Here is a 25,507-nt window from a genome sequence, read left to right on the forward strand (position 1 = left end):
AGCCTGGTCTAGTGGAAGGTGTCACACACAGCTCGTGTTTGTTCCCCTTGTTTCAAGGGTTTGTTCCGGCCCTTGAACAGGACGGTGGCCCCAGACACACTGCTGGGCTCTGGGCATGTCTGCCACCTCCAGCTCTCTTTGAGCAAGACCTAGCTTGGAGCACCCTTGTGCCCCACCCTGCTACTCAGCATACCCCCATGGCATCACCTGAGCCACCTCCAGTTCACCCCAGAGAGACTGAACAGGACAGTAATTTTGCTGCTTTTCCCCTGTTCTTCAGCCTACATCCCACCCCCCATCACGCCTGTCCTTTCCCCTCCCCTGCAGCCCCCTGCAATCACTGCCTCCTGCCCCCAAACAGTTTCCAGGCACTCCTCAGCACTGGCAAGCCCCTCAGTGTGTGTCAGTCTGAAATTTGTGGCAGGAGATAGAAGAAAACAGAAGGGGAAGAAGTCCAGTGGTGCTGCCTCCCTTTGGGGAGTTCAAAGGAAAAACACAGCCAGCTGGATGCAGGATGTTAGAGCCAGCAAAGAGCCTCTCCTTCAATGCTGCAATTTTAATTGAATGTAGTGTGGGGTTTTTTTTAAATTTTTATTATTATTTGCCTCTCTGTGATGCCCAAACACCAAGCTCTGCTGTCACACTCCCTCTGGAAGCACTTGTCACCTTGGGAGAAGGTGCAGGACCTCTCTCCACAGTTACATGTGGTCACACACAGAGGCCTGTAGCTCCCTGCACTTCCCAACAGATTCACAAGGACCCATGTGTATAGCAGGAATACAGCCAGGCAAAGGAGGAGTAACACCAGTTCCTCCCTACCCACATAACCAGGGCCAGTAACAATGAAAAGCCCAGCTCCCATTACTGCCTGTCAGTCATGGACAAAGGATGAACAGGGACAAATCTGTGTGTGATGCATCAGGAAAAGAAACATCCTGTGAGTGCTGTCGAGGGGAAAGACAACCGTTTTCTGGAATCCTAGTTAATTTATTCCAACCTTATGTATCTTGGCTTTCTTAAAAAGGAAGGCAAACAAATAACAAAACTTCCCTATTCCTAAACAAAACAAAGTACAAACTGCAGATGAGAGCCAGAATGTGCAAGTTTTATATGAAAAAGCAGAACACCCTCAGATGTTAACAGAAAACATGTAGCATCATTTTTACAGTTACTTGGTTTTGCATGGAGGTGTGTTTTCTTCTTTCATTTGCTCCCGTTCATACACATCCACATATGCCCATCCCCAAAGGGGATGCCCCCTTTCCAAAGGGGGTTCTTCCCCAGTCTCCTCCACTGCCATGTCCAAACCCTTGCAAAGGCACGAGGGCCCTAATTAACAAAGCCCACCTGTGCCCTTCACACTTCAGATCTGAAATGTGGGTCCAAGAAGGGGGATAAGAAACAACAAACCATTAAAGAAAAGCCCGAGACGTTTACTCCAAGGAGGTTTTTGCAATTGCTCTAATAAGGACATCCATATTAAAAAAAAAAAAGTAATAAAACCTCCTTGCTTAGGCAATGGGGAAGTTATTTATTCTCAGCATCAGTGTGTTCTGTACAGAAAGAAATCAACAGGTGAATTAACAGCAGAGACACATCTCTCCTCAGCATGTCCAGCACAAAACCTCTCAGAGCACCTGGAATCACTTGGATTTCATCTATACAAATGTGTATGTGGGCAGAAAAGTGTGAGAGTGTGTGCGTGTGTGTGTCTGTGTCTGTGTGTTTGCATGTGTGTGTGTGAGTGAGGGCCTTTACAAAGCAAGATATATACTGTAATTTACTTACAAAAAGAAAAAGTTATGTGCTGAATAACAGATGCTCACTTCAGTCCCAAGCAAAAATGGAGGGACAAGGGCAGCTGCTTGGGAACGTAGGTTTTAGATGTTTTGTTTTTTCCTATCTAGAAATAAAGAAAAAATGAATAAGAGAAAGAGAGACATTCCCTGGCTTGTTATCCTAAATCTACACACGCATCCTTCCACCCAGCCTCGGCAAGTTCATTTTAGCTCCCTCGGCATAAGCTGATCCTAAGAAATACTGTGCAAAAGCCCTTCAAATCCCTTGGAAAAACAAGCATTTAGCTTTGCTATCACCCAAAGACCCCATGCTCCCACACCAGTGACTGAAGCTGGGCCCCTCTGGAGTTGGCTGTCCCCCAGCACAAGCAAAGGAAGCACCCAAGAGTGTTGTTAGGGGGCAAGGTGGCAGCTGTCTCATCTTTAGCCCTTTCCCTCATTGCTGCTTCCTTGAGGAACACATCCCAACTGTGGTGATATGTTCAAGCTGGGAATCCAGGGTTTTTCTTCCTTTCCTCCTTCCCACACTACATCCCATGCCAGGACTGATGGCTGGGCTGGGGCACAAGAGACTGACTGGCAGGACACAAGAGGCAGGTGACAATATTTACAGTCTTTGGTCTTGGGGAAGAAAGAAAAAGAGGGGAAAAGGCTGGGCTCTTTCAGTTTTTTTACCCTCTCCCACTCATAGCAAGGGGTTTCGTCCCCTGGGAGGGGTCAGGGAGCACATGGCACTCTGTGCTGGAGGGTGCAGAAAGATGCCGCAAAGCAGCAGGGAGGGCAGGGCTGCAGGGCGAGGAGCAAAAAAGACCAGTTCTCTGGTTTATGTTGGGTGAAAGACTAAGAAAGCAGTCCCTTCTCCTTGCAAACCCCCCACCACCTTCCCCTCCCCTTATCCCTCCCCTCCCCAGGAACCAGGCAGCTGAGGAAGGAGGGCAGCACCCAGTCTCTTCCAGAGCCTAAAGAGACATGCTGAAACCCATGTAAAATCCAGCACTGGGGCCACAGTGAGCCACCTCCAGCCAGCAAGATCACGTCTGTCTACTGGCTCCGCAGGGTGTGTGCTCCCCGGTCCTCCTGCTCATGGGCTGTATAGAAGAGGTGGCACTCGGGGTCCCCACGGATGGTGGGTGCACCCTGGATCACCTTCCCATGGATGGGGTCCACGCACCAGCACTCGCCACGTTGCCCATTCACCGACATCTTGCACTGCATGGAGAGGGACAGGACACGTGTTAGAGTCAAGAGGACAAAACAAACCACTTCCCAGGTCACCCAGCCCAAAGCCCCAGCACTGGCAGAGCTGGGGTTTCTCTGATGAACTGGCACTAGAGTTTAGATTCAGGGAAAATCCATGGGATGCTGTACTCAAACCCCCCAGGGCCTGTGCTGCACCAGCCATGTTACTCCAGCAGTCCAGGGTGGGGGCTGAACCTTTTTCCCCAGGGGCTGTGCAAAGGACCAAGAAGCCAATTCTAATGAACCAGAAGGACAAGTGTCCCTGAAATGCATCACCCTTTGCCAGCTGTGGATGAAAAGCATCCAAAGAGACAAAGATCCCTTAGGAAAGAGGGATGAGAACAGATTGACAGAGGAGCGGCAAAATAATCTTCTCACCTGCAGATTAGGCTAAACAAACATCAGATCAAGGCCCCCACAGCCAGACCAAACAGAGATTCACTTATCCCAGAAGAGAGGCAGGGACCATGGTGCATCTGAACGTGGCCTCTGTCCTCCTAGTCTTGTTAGAGAAAAGTTTCTTGGTCTAATAGTTACCATCCTCCTCCTGCCCTGCAGTGCTGCACTTTGAACCTGCTGTTCATCCCTCCAGCCCCAGCAGATACATTTCTGAACAGGCTGTAGTGCAAGATGAGAAGTTACTCCAAGCAGGCCAGTGCAGGCTGACTTGTTCCTCAGGCACAAGGAGCAGCAGAGACTGTTTTTTCTTCTGTAGCACACAAAGTATCACCGCAGTGTCCAGGCTCATTCCCCAGACATGGCTCATCTTACAGGCAATTTGCCAGCTCTGCTCCATCCAGCCCTTCCAAGTGTGGTCATGCTGGGGGATCCAGCCAGCCCATGGGGCTCTTCAGGGGTAGATGGGTGAGGGCCCAAGTAGTACAAAGACAGGAGAACATACAGAGGGAGATACTCTCAAAGAATTTTTTTTTTTTTTTATTTAATGCTTCTGATGAAGGGGTAGAAGTAGCCCTGTGTAAAAGGCCTAGCCATGAAAACAGCATGGGTCCCCTCTAAAGGCTCAGCTATAAGGAATCCTCATATCCAAGTACTATTCACAGATTACTCCAGTCAACCCTACACCAGCTGTTCCTGCTGTTTTTCCTGGCAGTTTTTTCCCATTCCTCAGCCACTGACACCTGGTGGTTTTACATGAATGAAGCCAGGAAGTCAGAATTCAGATACACAAGTTTTCTGAGTTCTTCTGGGTCCCATAAATACCTTCAGAAGCATGCTGCACCCCAACCCCCACCTGCCTGGAAGGAATCCCTCCTGGAGCTGTGGGACCAGCCTCAACTTGTGGAGGAAAACCAGTAAAGCACAATAGAAACCTTCCTGACTCCCAGAAGCACCTTCTGCTTTGTCTGCAAGACTGGTCAGTATTCAGTCCCTCTTCCCCCTGCTTTTCTCCTGTAGCAGAGCCCAGACAGGACAAGATCTGGCTCAAAGTTCATTAAAATATACCTGGACAGATGAGCAGCTCTTGTGGGGAAGAAGAACTAAACCGATTCTCCATCTCTGGACTGTCCACAGCCATATGTGGATGTGGATTTCATCTCCACTTGCAAACTAGTAGCTGCAGATGCACAGGGGTGTAACTAAACCTGTCCATGCCATGTGCAGCATTTTCTATTTACCCCACACCTGACGTCATGCATAGGGTATCAGCCCAGCCCTGAACTATGCATGTTCCGTGTCTGCACATGGTGAGGACAGACAGTGAAGTGAGCCAAGGGCTGCTGCTGGAAGCACAGACAGCCCCAGAGCCCCCACTCTCCCCACTTACCTGTTTGAGATTGTACAAGCCATGCTTGTCACAGTTGGGGATGTGAAGGGAGTAGAGGTGCTCCAGGGGCCCTCGCTCATCTGGCAGCCGCATGGTGGAGATGCGTTCCAGGACCTGATCCAGCTCCTGCTGACAAGGGGTCTGAAAACAGCCCAGAAAGCAGAAAAAAACCCCCATATTATCAGGAAAATGGTACCACTCAGTATCAACACTGTGGACAATGGGAACACCAGTAGGGATGAACACATATGCACCCCTAAAGACACAGGTTTGCCACTGGGTCCTGCTCCAGAGTTCACTTCCAGGCACCCAAAATCAGAGTTGTGCATAGACATGCACATCCCCCATGTACCTGACATGGCCAAGAGCCAACATAATACCAGGTCCCAAGTCCTGGATACAGAGGAGAAACCTCAAGAGAGGCTCCCACTGGTGGTGACAAGTGACATGAAGCAGGGCTAGTCCAGACAGATCAGGAGGGTTTCCATAAGCATAGCCCAGAGTACACGCCTGTGATGCCCAGAAGTACAACTCAAAAGCATGTAAGACTCCATAGGAGTGGAGGGGATGGGAATGGGAGTACCCCAAGCCAGCCTCTGGAGGCATCCTTCTTGCTCCACAGCAGCTCCCAGACAGGGATTCCAGCCAAGGCAGTGTGGTTGAAATATGCCTGATGTGAGCCTCTCTGCTTTTGCAGTGGGTGAGGAGGTTTTTTTTGCAAAGGAGCAGCAGCAGTGTGTGAACTCTCAAAGCTGACGGTGCCTGCATTTTATTTTGAATTTCTGATTTGCCTAGTCTTTGGAAGGCATGCAGACTCTTTTAAAGCTCCTTTCTTTCCCTGTGCTCCCCAGATATTAATACTCTGTATGTTTACAGGGATGTATATTGTGGGCCCTTTGGAGTGGGTTTCAATCTCCATCCCCATTCCCATCCCATCTAGTTGCCTTGACCAAACTTCCCACTAGAGGGAAGCCACGGCCAAGAACTGAGTAACAGACAGGGACAGGCAAGTAGACTGGGAGGTCTTAGAGCACTCTCCCTACTACAGGACAGCCACACAGGTCATCCTCAGGGCTTGTGGCCTCCTTTAACCTGGACTGGGGCTGCCCTGCAGCAGGCAGACAGCCCTGCTTCTGGCCCCTCAAATCCCCTTGGGCTACTCCTGCTTAGGGAAAAAGGGTGTGAGAAAGCCAATCCATGGGCAAAGAGCATGCTTGCACCCAGGCAGAGGTGGGTGTTCAGCCAGCGGAAACCCCCCCTTCCAGAGGTGAAGCTGCAATGAAAACAATGCCACCTGACCCGCATATCAAAATTCATCAGATGGCGTGTTCAGCCCCAACATCGGGCCAAAAATGTTTGCTTCTCCTCTTTTGCTTCTCCGCACTTTTTTCTTTTAATTTATTTTTTCTGTTTTTAAAACAGTTTATTGCAGATGCCACTTAGGCTTTGCAGTCAGCATTTCCCAGTGAGCCCACAGCTGCCCCCCTTAGCTCCCCACAGCCCTGCCCTCTCACCCTGCCTGTCGACAGCCGTGACTTTTTGGAGTCCTCATGGTTGTGATGGGCCTTGCTGACTTTGCCCATCTGCCGCTGCTGCTCGTTCACCTTCTCCCTCATCACTGCCAGCTCCTTCATGCCCGTCTTCATGGGCTTCCTCCCTCCAGCTCCACTCAGGATCCCCACGGTGCCATCCACGTGGTTCTCAGCAAGAATGCTCTCAGACCGGTCATCACCATTATCTGCAGGAGACGGGGCAGACAAGGAAAGTGTCCAGCTCAGTCAGGCGCTGCCTCACATGTTCATCCTGCCCTGGATCATTTTCAGACGTGGCCAGTTACCAAGCCATAAAATCTTTGCATGCAAAAATTTTAAATTGCGTTAGCCCTTTCATCTGGAAGGTGAGAATAGATTCTTTCATTCTGGAGTTATTACCACTCTAAAAGACAGTTTAGGGAGCAGGGGAAATCGCTGCTGGAGAAGTTCTTTCTGGCTTTTTTGTGACCTTCTAAATTACTTCCCAAGAATGCAATTTTCCCATTAGAAGTCCAGTTGCATTAGAGATGCCAAAAGTACTTCAGCTCCAACACTTAAAACCACAGTGATTAGTAACAATACCTTGAGTCCATCTGTCATCTCCCAGAGTATCTCCAGGAATACTTACTCAACATTCATGTGCTAAAATAAATTCTCAGCTCTGCTTTCAAAAATACCTCACCTCTGTACTGTGGCCATGTGGCCACCCTAACATCCTTTAGAGATCCTGCCATTTCAGTGATCATCATCCTTGCCATACCATCCTTCCCATTGTTTCTCATACACTGTGTTACTCATTTAGCTTCTACCTACTTCTGCATTTGGCCACTTCTGCTAACAATGGAACAGCCACAACTCTGCCACTGCTAAACACCACAAGATCCCAGCTAGCTCAGCCATTTCAAAATCAGTTAGAAGAAATCTGGGGATTTCTGGTATTTTTCCATCTCCTCTGCTGTGCTTTATGCATTTTCCCAATTCACCAGGAATTTGTGGGAGTAAACCTTGCCACAGCAGGACACGATGGTCACAATGCTGCAGCCACCAGTCTCTTTGGACTTGGCAGTGGCAATGAGGACAGATCTCAATTCCTCCTGTTTGCTCCAAACACCTAGTAGGTGATAGCTGATCACTCCTTGTTGCCTGCTCTGATCTGGCTGAGCAAGCACATATAGTACTATAGCTAAATATAATATTGAAGCTGACCCTGAATTAAGCTGGGACTTAAGCAAGACCTCCAGAGGTCCGTTCCAGCCCAAATTAGGATTGAACCCACACATGGACATCACCTCCCAGTGCAATAACCCAGGCCAGGCTTTGTACGTCTCTGTATGTATTTCTCTACATAAAACCTCTTCAGCAGCTCCACAGGTACCATACCAGGGGACAGACCAGGCTGTTCTGGTGATGGTGACAAACAGGAAGTGTCTTTCAGTATTGCCAAGGAAGAACTGTAGCACCGAACTTCCCAGCATCAGAATTCTTTGGAACTCTTTGGCACCTCCAATTTCAGCTTCCCAGCATTATGCAACTCAGGCACTTATCTAGAGGTAAAGAAATCACATCGAACTGTGCATGAGGCAACGCAAGCAATGCTTCAGCTCACGTAACAGTGCTTAATTTATGGATCTCTCCTGCTTCTCCGAAGACCAAGCATACAGAGCATTTACAGATGTTAACAGTTCCTTTTTTCAGAATCTGCATGATGATGTTTATCCCTACTGTCAGCATAGCCCTACTGTCATGACAGAGTGAAAAATCTTAATAGAAAGTGTTTTATTTCTGCCACAGCTTTCTAAGCTCTTGTCAGGTATTTCAAGCCCAAACTGGGGTTGAAAAGCTTGGGGAAAAGGAGAAACAGCAAGAAGAGTTTTGTCTGAATTTACCCAGCAAACATACCTGATGCAAAGATGGCTCAGGTGGGCTCGATCAAGGAGCCATCCAGCCCAGCCTGCCATTCATGAGAGACCATCAGCAGCTGCTTGGGTGCAGAAGGACCATTCCCAGTCTGTGCTGCAGACCAGCAGTAAGGGCACTTTCATGGCTGAAGACTGCATCTGACCCACAGGACTGAAAAGCCACCAAAAGACCCATCCCTCAGTAGATTTGTCCAGTATCTTTTTGAACTTCTTCAGAAGTTTCCAGAAATACTAAATGCATTTGGTCTGCAGGTTTTTAGCTGCTTAGGTAGCAACTGAAAAGCAAACATGGGGCAAAACCAATCTGGCAAAGTCCATTACTTTCCTCAGTTCTGGTTCCAGATGAGAATTGAGACCAGGTTTGATAGCCAGATGGGCGAGCTCAAAGTCTAGGCTGCTGTCTGGTGATTGCCATCTGGCCACCATCCTAGGAGTCAGACAAGCAATATTTTGAGCAGGAATATTCTGTTTATACACCAGTCTCCCCATTAATTAAAAACACATAGTGAGGAGAGAGAAGGCCATGAGGCCGCCTTTAGAGAGAAATCAACTAAAAAAGCACCATGAAGAGATGGGCAAGGGTGGAGAGGCAAGGCTGGCTTAGGAGAGCTTTAGCCTTCTGACCTCTTTTTGCTCCTCTTCTTGTTGCCCCCCACACTGTCAACAACAGCAGAACAAGGGCAGCAGCAGGGCAGGTTCTCAGACACACTGCAGTCCTCTGCTTCATTCAGAAAAAGATGGTACAAAATGACAGAAAAGCAGCAAACTGGAAGTGATGTCTTCCCCCATCCATTCTCACTCCTTCCTGCCTCCAACTAAAATACATCGACATCTGCCCAAATAAGCACTATGCTAGTAAATGCAGGCGAGCTGGTAAGCCTCTTGTCGGCTGATTCATTCACAAAACCTGCTTCTGATAATATTTTTGTTCATTTTTCTCACTTTCCAATGCTAACAAGTATCAGCCCAAAGAAAACCACTGATGGGAGTGGAGTGTGCAAGCCAATGTGGGTGAACACACCCAGGGACAAGGAGAGATTGGTCTTGGCTCCCCAGGCACCATCACAGGAGCAAGACTGAATCAGCAGCCAGGAAGGTCTAGCTGCTATTGACTGTAAGCTCTCCTCTCTAAAGCCAAGTCAGCCATGGTGAGCCATGCCTTTGACCCTGCTGCCAAGCTGGACTGGTTCACCTGGGGCTGATGGCAGAGCCCCATCACCACTTTTCCCTCTCACAAATCTGGTGCTGCTCTTAAGAGAAGCTATCCCAACTTGGAGCTTCCAGGGGTGGCTTCATCACAAGGGGAGATGAGACAAAAGAGTTTGGCCCCATGTGCAGAGCACCAATGTTTCTTTCACGACAAGGTGCACGCATAGGAGAAGGCTGAGAACCAGGTGTGATGGACCACATTTGAAAGAGCAAAAGGGCCAGGGAGCAACAAGAAGAGTGGAGAGATAAAGACTCGAGGTCGGGACAGCACAGAGCATGACACAAGGCAAATAACCCCTCTTACAGCCAGAGAGTGCTTTCTGATGCTGCCCAAAAGCCGCAAGTCATGCTTGTTTATTACAATCCATGAACTAATGAAGCCACCTACCAACCCTACTAGCATGGGATGGGCAGGTATGTAATAGCCTCAAGACACATAGCCCTAATCTATCTGTCATCCTGACCAACGCCTTTTTGCTGACCAATTTCAATTCACACTAAATATATCTGTAAGGGAGTGGTGTCAAACTCCAAAACAATTGTTTTATAGTTCTTTCTTACAGCATGTGGAAAACATCTCCTGTGTTATTTTGGATCAAAAGGTAGAGAGCTTTGTGCAGGGTGGGACAAGTGTGGCAGGAACCTAAGCAGATAGCTGAAGTTCTCCTGAATGCTGATGTGGAGTCCATGAAACACCTCTCTACTGGCCAAGAAAATGATTTCTTTATGGCCTTTTTCAAGGAAAATTCCCATTTGCTTCAATGGGGCGAGGACTTGGCTGAGGAAAAAGCCTGTTCAAATGGCCATCAGTTAACATCTGTAGGGAGCTGCACTGTCTCGCCAACATTTTCAAAAAGCAACTACCAATTTCCAGTGCTAAAATTTTTGAGAATGTGGTTTGAGACCTCTAGGCACCTCTGCCGAGACAGCTGAGAAACAGAGGGGCTGAAAAACAACCTGCCACTTCCAGAGCTACGAGAAAAAATGTACCACACAGAAAAGGCAGCTGCCTCAGGTTAAAAATATATTTTTATCCCTTTGAAGAGCTCTGAAGCATATCTGGGCAGCAGAACAGGATGGAGCCAGTAGCACTCACTTAGCACAGGAGAGCCAGGCTCTATCACGGGGAGCTCACACCATGCCAAGGACTGCAGCCGCCCTCGCCAGTGCCACTCCTGCTCTCTCTGCACTTGCTTTCCTTCATCAACAGCTTGCCCAGAGGGTTTCACATGCATTTGCTTATCTGCCCAGGGTGTTTGTACAGTGTTTAAATGCTGATTAAGGTCCCAGACCCATAGAAAGTTTCACCCAAGTGGCCTTCAACACTCTGTCTGAAACCCCACTCTCTGGGGGTCCCGGCTGTGTCCTGGGCTGGACAGGGCTTACATCTCCCTCCCGCAGCAATCACAGCCTCCATTGGCCAGTACTCTCCTTCTGAAGACATCTAAGGGCTTTGCAGTTCATTAATTACCCTGAAGACAGAAAGGTGTTCATCCTGAATTGCACATGGCTAAAGAAAAACAAAAAAAAGGCACAGAAATATATGATAGCTGCCTAAAGCCATGCATGAAATATACAGGCAAATCCAGAAGCTCAAGTCCTGGCCTGGCACTGCACCATGTACAGGAGTGAGCAGCACACTTGGGGTTGCAGGAATGCAGCATCCATGAAGAGATTTTTCACCCTAAGCCATGACATCTGTCTTATCTAGGTTTGGGGGTTTTTTGCATCTTTTAGCTTTTTGTGTCTGCAAGTTCTATCATTTCAGGATAATTTAAATGCCTTATTGCTTGCCACTTTTTATTTTAAGGAGCAGAGCTGCCTGTCCCAGGCTGCCAAGAAGCCAGTGCTTGTCCTGTACAGCCTGAGAGCAGACAGAGCCTTTAAGCCTGACCTTTCATATGCACAACAGCCCCACTGGAAGAATTGCTTGTAGGAAGGTAGGTAAGGAGCAGACAAACCCCAACCACAGCCCCAGTGACCTCTGCCTCATCAATCTGCAAAGTACTTCAACAAGAGCCTTGGGCAAAGGTGCAACAGCTCTGGTGTTTTATGACTTGGAACTCAGAAACCTCAGAACTACTTTGCCAACAAGGATTACACTGGCATTGCAATTTCCTCACAGCAGGAGCAACCAAGAACAAAGCCCACCCCAACGCCCAGGACCTCTGGCCCACATCCTTCCCCCAAAAAGGACCCAGGGTTTGCTGATTAGCACTGCCAACCTGTAAAGCACCGAGCCGTGGCACAGCATCCATCCACACTCAGCTGGCAGCAGAGGGAAAATGTGGGAGCACCGGTACACGGTCTGGCCCCATCATCATCAAGCTAGTCTGGATGCAGCTGTCCAGAGGCAGATTAAACCAAAGCACCCACTCAAGTTTCACTCTTCACTTTGCACAGAAGTGCATGTGGAAATGCCACAGAGAGAGCATAAGCAATGGGCTGTGTAGGAGAGGGAGCAATGGGAGAAGAGCACACATCCCAAAAGGAGAAGAAGCATCACCTGCCCTAGAACAGCATCTCTCACAGAGGGCAACCATGGATGCTCAGGCGAAGGGCAGAAAAGAAGACAATTACAGAGCAATACTTCCTTTGTTCTCCGGCCATCAGCAGTTCAGAAACCAAAGCTATTTCATCTAGACTAGGTTTAACAGCCATTGACAGACTAAAGAGGAAAAAGCTGTGCATGATCCCTTCTGGATTCAAGTACATGGACACCCCCATATTGCTTAGTGTCCCCTCTCCTCAGCCAGCAGCCTGTTCTTCTTAGCCTCATCCAGTTCTGCACAGGGAACGGGTCATGTTTAAGCTGTTGATTTGGTTTCAAAGGACTTACAAGTCGAGAGATGTCTGTGCCACCCAGCTTTTGCGAGGACTACCCTGAAGACCAATCATCCCAATCACTCAGAAACACAGACTACCATCATGGCACACAGATCACTTCAGAGTATCTCTCCATCTGCTGAAGAGCTCCCCAGGACCCTCTGCCTGCCTGCACTCCCAGGGTTATTTCATCACACCAGCCTGCTCAGTAACAGTGAGGAATTGCACACCACAGCCAGAAAATTCCCACATTAGTCTCCAAGAGCTTGCTTTACCTCTGTGATAAGCTGTCCACAAAGCACTCTCAGATCTCCTGAGGCCAAAAGCCTTAAGGGCTCTGCAAACACCCTTGGGGTTTTTTTGGGTTTTTTTTTTTTTTTCCTTGCCATGAGATCTTTTCAGCCCATCTCTACTAGCAGGGAAGGCAGGACTGGGGAGGGAACAGGGAACAGCATGTTCTGGCCAGGGGTTGCTTAGCAAGCTCCTCTCCCTACCCTGAGCAGCTGGCACTGAGGGGTGATCCAAGGGGCACCCAGTGCTTTCCTTTGACTCCGGCATCCTACAGGAAATGCTTTATGCTCCTCTGAAGTGCCAGGGACACTGACTCCGCGCAGCAAAGCTTTCAGCAGCTTGCTTTGCTCTCTTTTCTCTGCCTATTCCTGGTGGCTGGAGAGCACAACTTTCCCTCCTCCATGCACCTAGATCCAGAGCCAGAGGAAAACCTCTTACCACTGCACAGTGCCCCGCACCCACACCTGTGCACCTCTGCACACGAAGCACCCCAGGACCAAGGGAGAAGCAATGCTGACATGAAGGCGATGTCAGATGAGGATACAAGAGGGACCGAGATGTCCCTTCCCCAGGGCTTTACTTCTGTCTTTTTTTTTTTTGTTTGTTTTTTAACCATGTTTGTAGCCTGGTTTCCCAAGGATACAGGACTTGTGCAATTACACAGCCTACCTCTGTGTTTCTGCATGTGTGTATGTTTGTATGACTGCCTGTGTCCCTATTAGTTCTCCTCCCCCTCCACCTCTCAATATATCTACAAACACGTCAGCAAATGCCAACTGCATCTCAAACAGGAACACAATTCATAAAAATAGTAAGTTTCCACCATTTCATGGAAATGTGCAACCAGGCTGAAGAGAGACAAAATAGCAAGGTTTGTTTTGTTCGTTTTCTTTCCAAATTATTTGACTGAAGGGCTGTGTAGCACATTATCAGTCCACTCTATGCAGACCCAGCAAAGCATAAACCACTGCTGGGGAAGGTCTGCTCCAGACCTCCTCCTGCCAGCTGTGAGCCTGCACATATTATTTGCAACATCCTGCTCTCTCCCGCACCAGCTGTTCACTGTGTGCCAAGAATGGTGAGAATGCTGTTCAGGACCCTCAAAAATGCAGGAGGAGAATGCTTCAAGTCCCTTCATTTACCAAGCTTCCACTTACAATCCTGCTTTTCTTTCACGACTTCTCCCGAGCATGGAGCTACTGTGCATCCCAGTGCACACCTACAGCAGAGACGCTCTGGACTTAGCTAAAAGCTGAGGCTCTGGAGCCAGAGGGTCTCACCTCATGGCTGATGACAGTATTTTTGTGCGCGTACTTAACCTCAACGTGTGTAAAGGCAGCATGCTCAGGGAAAAGACCTTTAACGCGTTTGGAAGGTTTTGCTGACTGAGGCTCTCGAAGCTCCCTACCACCATAAAAGCATTCCCCCTTGTTACTGAACCGTATCTCAGCCTTTTCAACACAGTTCTACAATTAGCCCTCTGCAAAGCTCCAACCTTCCCAGCAGAACCAAATGAATTAACTGAAAACACTTCCCAGCTTAAATTAATTGCACTGCAGCTTCCCAATTTGACATTGACCCTGTCTGTAAAATCCCCAGAGTAGTTACTATTTAGTCATTAGGGGCTTCTGCCTGAGTGAAAGAAGCCATTAATCCTACCAGACCAAGTCTCGGCTCTCCTTCCCCGCTCACTCACATGCATCTGTGTGGTCTTCAGGCACCCCAAAAAGCCTGAACCAATTTCTAGTACAAGATCAATGCCTAAATCCTTGGTTCCTATGAATTTCCAGATTAAAAGTGAACCACCTTATTCATTTTCTATAGGTCTAACTGCTGTGTTTGAATTACCTGTATTTCCACAATGGAAACACGGGCTCATCTCTAACCCCGAGTCCAAATCTGTCAGGGGTTTTGCATCACACAGTCCAGAGTATGCAAGCACAGGAGAATTTTCCTTATCACAGCTTCCATGAGGGTGCCTGCATGTTCATTACTATCTAGATGATCTCTGTTTGGCATTGGGCTGCTGCACCTCTCTTTCCTGCAGGAGAGTTAGATGCTGCCAGAATTACAGGAGCTATGAATCTCAACAAGGCTGATTCCCAGGTATACACTCTGCAGCCTGCCAGGAAGGACTGATGAAGGACTTATGATCTGATGGACACAATCACAAACAACGAACTCTTCAAATGAAATCACACTAAATGTTTCTGCTTTCATCACATATTTTGGGAAAAACTATAGTATGCAGGACCTTTTCAGACTATTCTCCTATTTTCAAATTATTATTACCTTTATAGGTCCAGGCAGCAACAATCAAACACCATGCTAGCTGGAGACAGACTGCCAAAGATCAGTTTGAACCTGCACAGAGATGGACTACTAGAGCAAGTACTCACATCTGTCCATGCCTCTTGGATAGGGTGCTTTAGCCAAATACAAGACATCTTGCTTCAAGGACAGGTGGCTGAAGGGAATTTTGTGGGCTCTTTCATATAAGAAGCTAAGGGAGACAGTCTCTGAAAATGCCCTCTGCCTGTTTTGGCTCCTCAAGGATAGACAAAAGCTCACCAAAAAGATGTCCTCTGGCTCTGGAAGCCCAACTGCAATTCACTGATTTGTGAGTAACCATTTGGTGCCTATTCATACCCCTATCAGGATCAGTGGCTGGTGGGGAAGTGACTCTGGACACAGCATGAGCAGAGGAGCCTGCGGCAGAGTACTGCACCATCTGGGAAGGCTGTGTGCAGCACAGCCAGAAGTCTGACCTTGGACCCTCAAGAAAGGTGGAAAATTCCTCAAAACTAGGAATAAAAAACCCCAATCAAACAAAAAACAACCCACAAACAAAGCAAAAAACCACCTAAAATGCAAAAAGGTACTTCATCCTGCCTGTGAGAGCCATCTCTCACCTGTCTCTGGTATTGCTCTGCTCCCTTCTCAGCCACACTGGCTTCTCCAGTTATTATGCATACAAATGGAATGAACTTCAGTCATTTGTATTACCAGTTTTTAAATAACATCTCACTTTTCCAAAGTCAATTTTCCAGACAGCAGCTCAAGCCAGGGCTCCCCTCACCACCCACCCAAATCTCATTGCACATTTCCTAAAAGTCTGCCTTTTTCAAAACACACTATTATTACAGTAATTTCTTCCTAACTTCTTAGAAACTTTGCCAGAGCACAACAGCCAATACCATGAGAGTCACCTTAAAGCCTGCTGGACCCACTGTCCTCATGCAGCCCCTGAGCTGTGCACCAGCCCTTAAAGCCAACCCTGTTTGCTTTTTCCCCAGAAAGCTGCATTCCCCAGGCATAAAGCACAGGTGCCTCCGAATAAAACCAGAGCACTGAACCATAGGTAGAAGAGGGAGTATCTGCTGCAATTTAGTTGAGCCTTTTTTGCCCACAAGCATCTCCCAGCTGCCTCCAGCACTCAGAGTCATTATCTTCCCTCCTCATGAGGGCTATTACTTAGTTGCTATATCCCACATTTAAGCCACAAATTGAGCTGCTCCCAGATTATGTTTTTTTTCTCATTTGACATCCAAGCTAAGCAACACCACAATTGTTTCAGGTTATGTCAAAACACTTTGGCCATCTGCTCTTCGGGCAGTATTTCACTCAGTTTTGCAGTCACTTTGCTCAAATTTATTTAACCCTTGTGTTACCCTTCTCCCAGCTAGAGGCAGAGCTGAATTTGAACCCTTGTGTTCAAGTGCTCCGTGAGCAGGGACTTGCATGTGTATTTGTTATGCAGATTTAGTATTTTTCTTAGTATGTGCATTTACTGAAACAAGGCAACTGCCACTCTCTAAGGATAAAGTCTTCACTGATACAGCACTGCTACTGAAATAATCAGGAGCTTCGACAAAATTAAGACTTTGCAGATTCATCCCACTGCTGACCAGTACACGCAAACATGCAGGAACACAATGAAATATTCAAACTCAAACGCTCTACCAGAAGGCAGCAGTTTGATCTGTTAATAACTGTTTGTGGCACACAAGGGCCATGCACATGCACGTAATGCAAGGCACCTTTACGGTCCCTCAGTGACTTGCAACCTCCAGAGCCTACAGCATGGCCACATCCATGCCACTTGGCCTTCAGAAGGGGAAGTTCCTCCCCACAGGTGTGAGGGAAGCAGTGCCAGACACCCTGCTCCTTCACTCTGATGATGTTGCTTTAGTCTTTTGCCTTTTTTCTATAAAGGGCTGGACCTCATTTTGTTTGAAAAAGACTCTCTATTTTGGGCCACCCATGAAGCTGCCCAAATTCAAACCTCAGGAGTTTGTAGACTCCTGCTGAGCAAAAGGCAGGAAGAGAGAGTCATAAAACTGTGGTAGAGGAAGGAAGAAAAGACAGGGGAGCATCAGTAGCTGCATTCCCAAGGAGGATGGAGGCATTGCAAAGCTTAAGACACAGACCACCACAGAACACAGTGATGGAGACAAACGTGATAACCCAGCTGAACCACTGTAATGGAAGCTGGGATGCACATCAGTCAGCTTTCTATTTAAACAGCTCCAGAAAGCATTTTGTGTATAGCCTGCCAGCACGCTCAGCACCAAGCTCCCTGGTGTGTTTGCTTTACACCTGATACAGCACCCCTTTCTTGGCCAGACGATTTGGATACTACTTAAAGCCTTGGAAGAGATCCAGGCATGTGGCAAAGAGCACTTGAAAAGTGGGATGTGATGATGTACATGGTGGGATGGCCCTCAAATTAGAGAAAACCACCCCTGCCTTTGTAAACAATCCAAACAGTGAAACACTGACCTTCTGCAAGGAAGTGCAGGGAATCCCCCAGCTTCAAGAAGGACTGGCGTTCCCACGGAATTCACCCCAAAATGCCAAACACCATAAGCTGGCTTGTGGCACATGGATGTTTACATCCCAACTCCAAACCAGCCTGGAACATGATGTACACCTGACGTGGGTCAGCCTCCCCAGCCACAGCCCAGACAGCTGCTCTGCAGCAAGTACTGCTCACACTGTACTCTGCTCATCTTGTATAGCATGCAACAGGTTTTACCTGGCCTTAATCTACGCTGTTTTGGAACCCCCAAATTTTCTAAGCAAAATGCAGTAGTCATTTAAGGGCAAGTAAGTCCCCAAGCACAGGCTCTGGGGAAGGAGCTCACCAAGGGGGGCACTAAACCATCCCGGGAGCCCTAAGGTGGGAGGCTGTCAGTAGGTAGATTGCCCCGGAGTGCTGTAACACACACTGCTCTCAGACCACCACAATTGGAAAGCACTGTAACCACAGCCATTCCAGAGGCAAGGAGGCAGGAGCCAAGGAGACAGTGGGGAACAGTCCTCAGCTGCTACATACCCCCTTTATCAGTCCCCAGAATAAAAGCACTGCTGAACTATTCACCATTAGGAAGCAACGGGCACCCACGCCAACCTCCACCACACTTAGTCCATAAAACTCCATTTCATTGGAGCCACCGTTGCCACATCTGTTAGTGTTTTAAAGCACATACATCTGGCTTAATTGAGCACTTGACTTTATTGCTGCTTTATCTCTATTTTCTGAACAGGCCTTGGGGAGAGGGCTTTGCGTGGCTGATGTTTGCTTCTTTCTTCATTCTTCCTTTTAAATTTTTTTTTCCACTAAATTCCCACCTGAAGCAGGAACAAAAGCCACTGTGACAGCTGCTCACAATCTCTGGGGCTGCTTTTAGGGAAGTCTCCTCTCTAGACAATAAACCCCATGCTAAATAAATATTCTGGTTTATGTGCTTCAAAGCTGCAGACTTAAACCCCACCAATCCTCCCTTTCCACTCTGTTTTCCCAGCAAAAAATCAGAATTAGTGGCAGAAGGTGGTGTAGTACATGTCAGGAAGAAAGAAAAAGGATCTTGCTGCCCCTGCTGTCTCTGAAACTTTGCCTCTGCCAAGTTACAACAAACAGGAAAAGGAGAATCAAAACACAGCCCCCATGTACCCCTCCAACCACCCAGTGCACGTTGTGCTGGTGCCAGCTACCGCTCACAATCAATCACACTGCGAGACTCCTCTGGCACATCCTTCCAGGTGGCCTGAACAACAGAAAAGCCCAACTCAGGAAGCCTGTATTTGATGCATGCAGTGCTTGAATCCCTTCCAGAAAGTACAAGGGTCCTTCATGCCCCCAGACTGAGGAGAGGTTACCTGAAATGCCCTTTGCCAGCTCCTATATGCCTGTTTCCCTGTGAAACCAGAAGCCAGGCACACAGTAGCTGGGAGCACAGAGGAGCACTGGCTGTAAAGTCAGCTGTTTTCCCACTAAGCCACCCCAAGTACTCTGCAGTTACTGGGAAAAGAGGATTGGTGCCTCCTGGGGCAAGGAGTTTGGGCACCTTCACTGGCCTGTGGCATCCTCATAGGGGCCCATGCCCAGCATCCTTCCACAGCTTTCAGGCCATGGACTGGGAGGGGTACCATCCCAGACAGTATTTCTCTCCCTGCAGACTGAGGCTAAGACTGCTTAGCTGGCATGGAGCACCAAATGCACACAAATACATGATGCTGCTTAATACTAACACAGAATGCAACCCACACAAGCAGCCTAGGACCTCTATACCTGCTAAAAGCAGAATGACCTGCTGAAATCAAGACTTCAGGGTAGGTGGCTGAAGTGATGCTTCATCACACCACCACACGTCATGGCTGTGATGCAGCAATCCCCACAATCTGTTTCAGGCACCCAGAAGGAAGCTCCTCAGTTACACCACCACTTGCTTTTTGTGCCCAGCAGATATGCTCCCCACCCCCACCAGCCATCTCCCAAGTGTCCTGCCCTGACCTCAGCTCCTTGTTCTGCTGCCTGCCACGTACAAGAGAATCCTCTTCAGCCAACGTCACAACTTGTGAATTCTGTGGCTTTCAAACCTTCCAATGGAAGCAGGCATCAATGTCCTGCCCAACCCCTTCCTATGAGAATAAGATATTCAAAGCACTGTCAGCTCTCCCAGTGCTGTGTTCCAGTTTGATTTCATGCTGCAGTGCCGAGTCCAGCCATCCTTTATCCCTGCTGCCTGGTATCTTTTCTCCGATGTCTAAACACAAAAGCCACCCTTGAAGCGAGCAAAAAGCAAGGCGTACTAGCAGCAGCTGAATGAGCTCCCCTGGTCCTTCCTGTCCCAGTCCAACAAGACTTCAAACCCAGGAAAAGAAATATCTGAATAGTGAAGTGAAAGAGAGTCAAAATGTAATTAAACTCTGCACTTCCTATCCTAAACTGGCAATGGATGTTCCTGTGTGTTTGATAATTACTCAGGCACTCTTGTTTCACTAGAGAGGAAAACAGACCTGTCTTTAACAAGACAAACTTCTGGATTCCTTGGGAGAGAGGCAGAGCAAATTACAGTCTCCAAACCTCTCCCTGCCCTCCTCTCTTCCTCCAGCACAGCTCGTACTCACAAAGCAGAGACATCTTTCCAATGAAAAAATCCCTCTTTAGGCTTTACAGTTGAACCCAGCTGGACTCTACCTGTGAGAACACCAGTTCAAGTTAGCCTCAAAAGGACACTCCATCTTCTATAGTTAGGGAAGGCAGAGAATTTAGGTACTGCTGTACAACCCACACTGACACCCCCTTCAACCACGACAGATAGAGGGGACAGCAGATCAGCAGATGGCTTCTGCAGCATTGCTTCCCAGGGAAACGGAGCAGGGAATGAGCTGCTCCTCTGTGACCAGCAGCTGACATCAGGACTGTAATGACTGATCATCTCCTCTGCTTCTGGAAACCAATGACATAGGGACTTTCCAAGCCAGAGGCTGCGCATGGCTGATCACATTTCTTAGCCAGCCATACATCTGTGAATTTCTCTACTTCCTTTTAGATGCCATTTATATATCAAGGCCATTTCCAACTTCTTACAGGAGCGACCTTCATAGTTCAGCTCTGTGCCCTGCTTGGTCTTTTCATGGAATGCCAAATGAAACTGAAAAATAGTGATCTTCTTGTTCCTGCTTCGTAGCTTTCCCTCAGCCCACAGGAATAAGTCAGCCGAAAGACCTAAACACCACAGTGCCGGCCTTTATACTCTGTTGAGACAGGCTTTGAAGACCCCTGAGCCAAGGGGTGACCTTCAGAATGCTAAGTGCACCTGCTGTGTGCCATGCATGCCTCCAAAATCAACCACAGCCCTGGTGAAGGGCTGGAAGCCAGGACACCTCTTCTTTAAAAAGAAAGAAAAATGCCCAGCCTTTTTGCAACTACAGAAGGCCTTGGCATGAGCTAAGGGCACAGGAACAAAGCCAAAGCACATGGAAAACAGCAGCAGCAGCTCTTAGTGCTGCCTAAGTGGAGAGCTGGGACACCACCCTAGAGCAAGGAACTCACTGCAAGCTCCTGATGAGCTGCACAGAGTGCCCTGACACAAAGACCCCTCCAGTGCCACCCCCAGAGCTGCCCCGATGGCTCCTGCCTATCTCCAGCCCATCAGCACTTGCTCTTGTCACACAGTGAAACATGTTGGCTGAGGACCAATGAAAGCACCTTCTAATGGGATTTTTCAGGTTTCAAGGATATCAGTGTCTGGCACAGGCTAAAGTAATTAAGACAACTTCCAAGAGACAATCTGGTATTGATTAACCAGCTATTTACCACTGAACACTACAAGTTCCCACCCAAACTCTGCACCAGAACACTTGCTATTTCCTAATAGTTTTCTCCCTTGCCCCATTCGTGTGTCTCACAAAGCCCAGCTGTGGCCTCTCACACCCCTCCCTCAGCCTCACCATGCTTTGTCTTGCTAAATAAACCATCATGGTGTCAGCCAGACTAAAGCTGAAAGGCTTCCTGAGGGTTAAAGGGAAAAGCAAGTTGTTCTTGGCAAACAGATAAATCCATGTTTCACTGAACAGGTCTCAAGATGGACAGCCACAGCCACATGTGCTTGCAATCATCATATTTACATTTCAGTCTTCCTACTGAATACCAGTAGGAAGAATACCAGAGTAAGAAATCTCATTGGGTTGATCTCATTTCTACCAGCTTCATTTGGCTGATGCCTACACAGCCACAGATCTCTTCATCATCAAGTTCCTCCAGACCAAAGACATCCCTAATGCTACAAGAGCTGGGTTAACACCTCACTTCACTACTCCCTCCTACATCACACAGAAAGCGTAGCTGGAGGAGGAGCACACAAGTAATGCTGGAAGGAAGGGTTTGTAATGAGCAGGGAAGAGTTACTGGTGGCATTTAACACCTCACAGGAGGGGTGAAGCAAATTTTGCATTCAAAGACAGGGTTTGTTACAGGACCAGGGAAGGCAGAATGGGCATGTCCAATTTCAGGGCACTTTCACACTCTCTCCATGTGTAATACCACCAGCTGCTATATCATCCCCTCTTTGAAAGGGAATTAGGAAGTCCTTCTACTCCCAGTGAGCTCCAGAGGAACAAAATACACCCAGCCTCTGCAGTATGTGAGTCCTTCCCTGCAAAGCTGTAGCTTCTAGTGCCTGCACAGCAGCATGGAAGATGTATGGAAAGACAAGAAATCAGTGGGACAGGGCTTTGCCTCTTTAGAGATCTGCAGAATACTATATAAACTGATGGGGCAACATAAATATTTATTATTAAGGAGGTGTAAGAGAAGAGGAGAACGGAAACTTATCAATAATGAAAAGCAAAAGTGAATAAAACCTGTGGAGATAACTCCACACAAGCGTCTTTCTTGTTCCTAAAATATATAATGGAGCACCACAGAAGAAAGTAGGACAGATTGGTCAGATAATATACTAGAAAGGAAAAGGGCAACCAGGGAAAATCTGATGACACCTATAGTTAAGTCTAGGAAGACCAAAAGAACTCATAGATATGCAGCTTTTACTGAGATGAAAATTACTGGATTAGACAAACATGGACAATCCAAATAATTAGTCACTGGTATAGTTTACAAAAGGGTTGTGATAGTATATCATGTTATGAGTAATTTTAAGGTCGAGACCAAAGGTTTTTTGCAGTGTTCTAATCAAAACAGCAGTTCACATAACAAAAATCTGTGGTCTGAACTGGACCAGGAAGCAGACTTGAGAATGGGACACTGTCCTTTGGCTGTAAAGCTGTGAAAAATTAAGCTGGGAGCATCAGAGATGGATGCCCTAAGAGATGACCTGACACTGTGTGGAATGATGCCTAAACCAAGAACCTCCACCAAAGAAAAGGGCAGTGCTCAGATCACACCTAGTGCAGTGGAGCTGGGATGGAGGTCTCCAGATGATGATTCCTTATGGAAGTGGCCTCCGTTGACAAAATTGACAAGGTCAGCCTGAATCCTTAAATTGGACAGAAAATGGAGAAACAACCATACAATGACACATCCCCAGAGTCAAAGGAACAAACTCTTAATACAGCATCAGCTGGTGGAAAATGTGAGAAGTCATCAGAGAAGTCATCCAGACAAATTAACTTGGAAAATGGCAGAGGCTGATGAATATTTTGCATCAGCACAGCCATCAGCCTCCCCGCAATGTTCCCAGAATGAAACTGTACAATGAGCCATAAATAGTCTGGAGTGCATCTTGCTCCTTTGCCCCAAAGGCAGCATGGCCATGCTGGGGAGAGCTTGGAAGTGGAGAGAAGCAAATGCTTCAAATCTAACCCTCACTGAGTCACAGGAATAAATCAGTCTAGAAAGGCCCACTGTAAGCTGGGAAAGAGCCTTTTGGAGGCCTTAAAGGCATGTGACACTTCTCAGTTTCTCCCCTACCAGCTTTTGTTTCATTTGCAATTAAAGTATCAGAGCTGCCAGCTATCCTTTTCACTGTTTCTGTCAGGGCTGTTGGCCTCAGACAACATACCTGATACCTCCTCTTGAGCAACCAATTCTCTATCTCTGTTCCCAACTTTACCACATTATCTAGTCATTGGCATTGAATAAGGGCTTTCTTTTAAAGCCTTCCCCTGCTTACCCGTTTCAAATACTCACTTTCTGATCACTTGCTCCATTTCCCAAATGCCCTTTCATTTAAAGTGCATGGTCACAAAGTACAGATTTCCTCATTTCAGCTCCCCCCAAAGCTGGAGTAGTTTGGCTTGGCTGCAGAGTAAACTCTAGAGCCTAAAGAAAACAAACACATAGGACACTTCTGCTACTCTGAAATGCTGAGCAATAAAATCTCAGTAAATAAATAAATAGATGGAAACCCGCTTTAGGTCAGAGAATGTCATGCCATTTGCTTTGCTACAATTTAAAATAAAACAAATTTAAAAACCAGGCAGACCAGGGGCCCTCACCTAAAAAACAGTATTAAGAACAACAGCAAAATGATCTCTCAATTCCCTTTGAATATTCAGTATAGTAAAACTTTTTGTGAAACAGGAATACTGCTTCAGCCTCAATCCAACTGTACTGTGAATGAAGCCCCAAACACTTCTGAGCACAATTTTATTTTTAATTTGGTCTTGATCATCATTTGGTCACACTGATCTTTAACAATCACTCTCCCATGACAAAACCTGTCTTCTGCCAAGCTGAAGGAGTATTAGCATGGCAGAGTCAGCACTATTCCGTGTGTTGACAAAACCTGCTGGCCTCATGAAGAGAACTAAAACACTTTAGAAAATTCTTCTTTTAAGGAAAAAAGTCCTCCCTGAGATTAGTGCAAGGGCCTCCTGAACCACTGGACATGGGACTTGCCATGAGTCACATCACAGCAACCTCCTTGGGAGCACAAAAGTATCTGCCCTACCCTTGAGGTATCACCTGGAGGTGTCATCCTAGAATGGCAGTGCTCCAGCCAGCAGAAGATGCCATATTTTCTGGGCAGGATATTATTAGGGCTGAGTTATGATATTACAACTTCATGCCAACACTATTTTCTCGCTCACAGTGCTCTTTCCCCTCCCTGTCTTTGTTTTCCTCCTGTAACCCATCAGAGCAGCCAAGTCCTCCCCATGGCACAAGCTCCCACTCCCCTGGAGCTCTTCCCTGCACCTGTGCCTACCAACATCCATTATTCAGGCTCATGACTGCTGCTGAGGGCTTGCCAGCTGCTTTCCAGGGGGCTAACGCTTCCCTTCCCGTGGGACATTTTCTGTGGATATAGGGTGAGCCTGGGTGGTTTCTTCAAAGCAGGATGGAAGTCCCCCCTCCCCCTAGTATCAATTAACACATGCAGGTTTTAGCTGTCCAGTGGCAAGTTTCACTAAAGGAAGCCCCAGTCATCAAAGTGTTCTGTCTGGTCTTTCACTGCCCATCCCAGCACTCCGTTCTATTCAGCTTCATCCCACTCCTGACCCTCTCAACCATCCACATCATTTATCCTGAAGTTTTTCTGGGCTTTCTCTCTTCATAGCAATGAGCCTAACAGTGCAACCACAAGTATTCAACATCTTCACACCTACACTTTCCACCAGGGGTGGTGCTCCTACTCTCTGACTAATTTAAATCAATTTGATTTTTTGACTTTCAGTTCTTACCCTCAGTTTCCAAGATTTCCATGTTCTCATCCCCTCCAACTGTATTTAACAACAAAGCAAAATTTGGTATAATACTGGATCCATACCTATATCATCTTTGATCTTCCAGTTGGTTCTTGCAGCACAGCAGCTTCAAGTCTGATTTTATTTATGTAGCTGAGAAACCTGTTGCTATTTGTTTTAATTTCTTTTGCCAGACCTAACGCAGCATGACTTCTGGCAATTCTCATTTTATCCCTACCCTTCCTGACCTCTAAGACATTGCTTTTTTTGCCAATTAGTCTTTTTTTCCATTCCTTACAGACTCTGCTTAGTCCCAGCTATCCTTTTTAAGGTGGCTATTCACCAGCTTTCAGCAAGGAGCCCTTTCCTGCCCTGTTTTCCTCCTCTGCCTAGGACCCCTGGTCCAGACAGTTTCTGCATGTTTGAATTAGAGGCTCTGTATCCTCTGCATTCACGATTCCCTGCCCAGATGAC

The 25,507-nt window shown here is 47.4% G+C and overlaps 1 protein-coding gene across 2 annotated transcripts in view; it reads right to left on the reverse strand.

The window, feature by feature from the left end:
• Window positions 1-1,507: 1,507 nt before the first annotated feature.
• IGFBP2 (insulin like growth factor binding protein 2) overlaps window positions 1,508-25,507 on the reverse strand; it is a 51,945-nt gene continuing 27,945 nt past the window's right edge. For both annotated transcript variants that reach the window (XM_041408864.1, XM_041408873.1), the window contains exons 2-4: window positions 6,339-6,562; window positions 4,825-4,965; window positions 1,508-3,008 (exon numbers count right to left, since the gene is read on the reverse strand). In XM_041408864.1, coding sequence (XP_041264798.1) covers window positions 2,841-3,008; window positions 4,825-4,965; window positions 6,339-6,562 — 533 coding nt within the window. In that variant the 3' untranslated portion in view covers window positions 1,508-2,840. The remainder of the gene's footprint in view (window positions 3,009-4,824; window positions 4,966-6,338; window positions 6,563-25,507) is intronic.

Source organism: Onychostruthus taczanowskii, unplaced genomic scaffold (assembly GCF_017590055.1).
Source record: "Onychostruthus taczanowskii isolate IOZ18803 unplaced genomic scaffold, ASM1759005v1 scaffold10, whole genome shotgun sequence".
NCBI classification, from domain to species: domain Eukaryota; kingdom Metazoa; phylum Chordata; class Aves; order Passeriformes; family Passeridae; genus Onychostruthus; species Onychostruthus taczanowskii.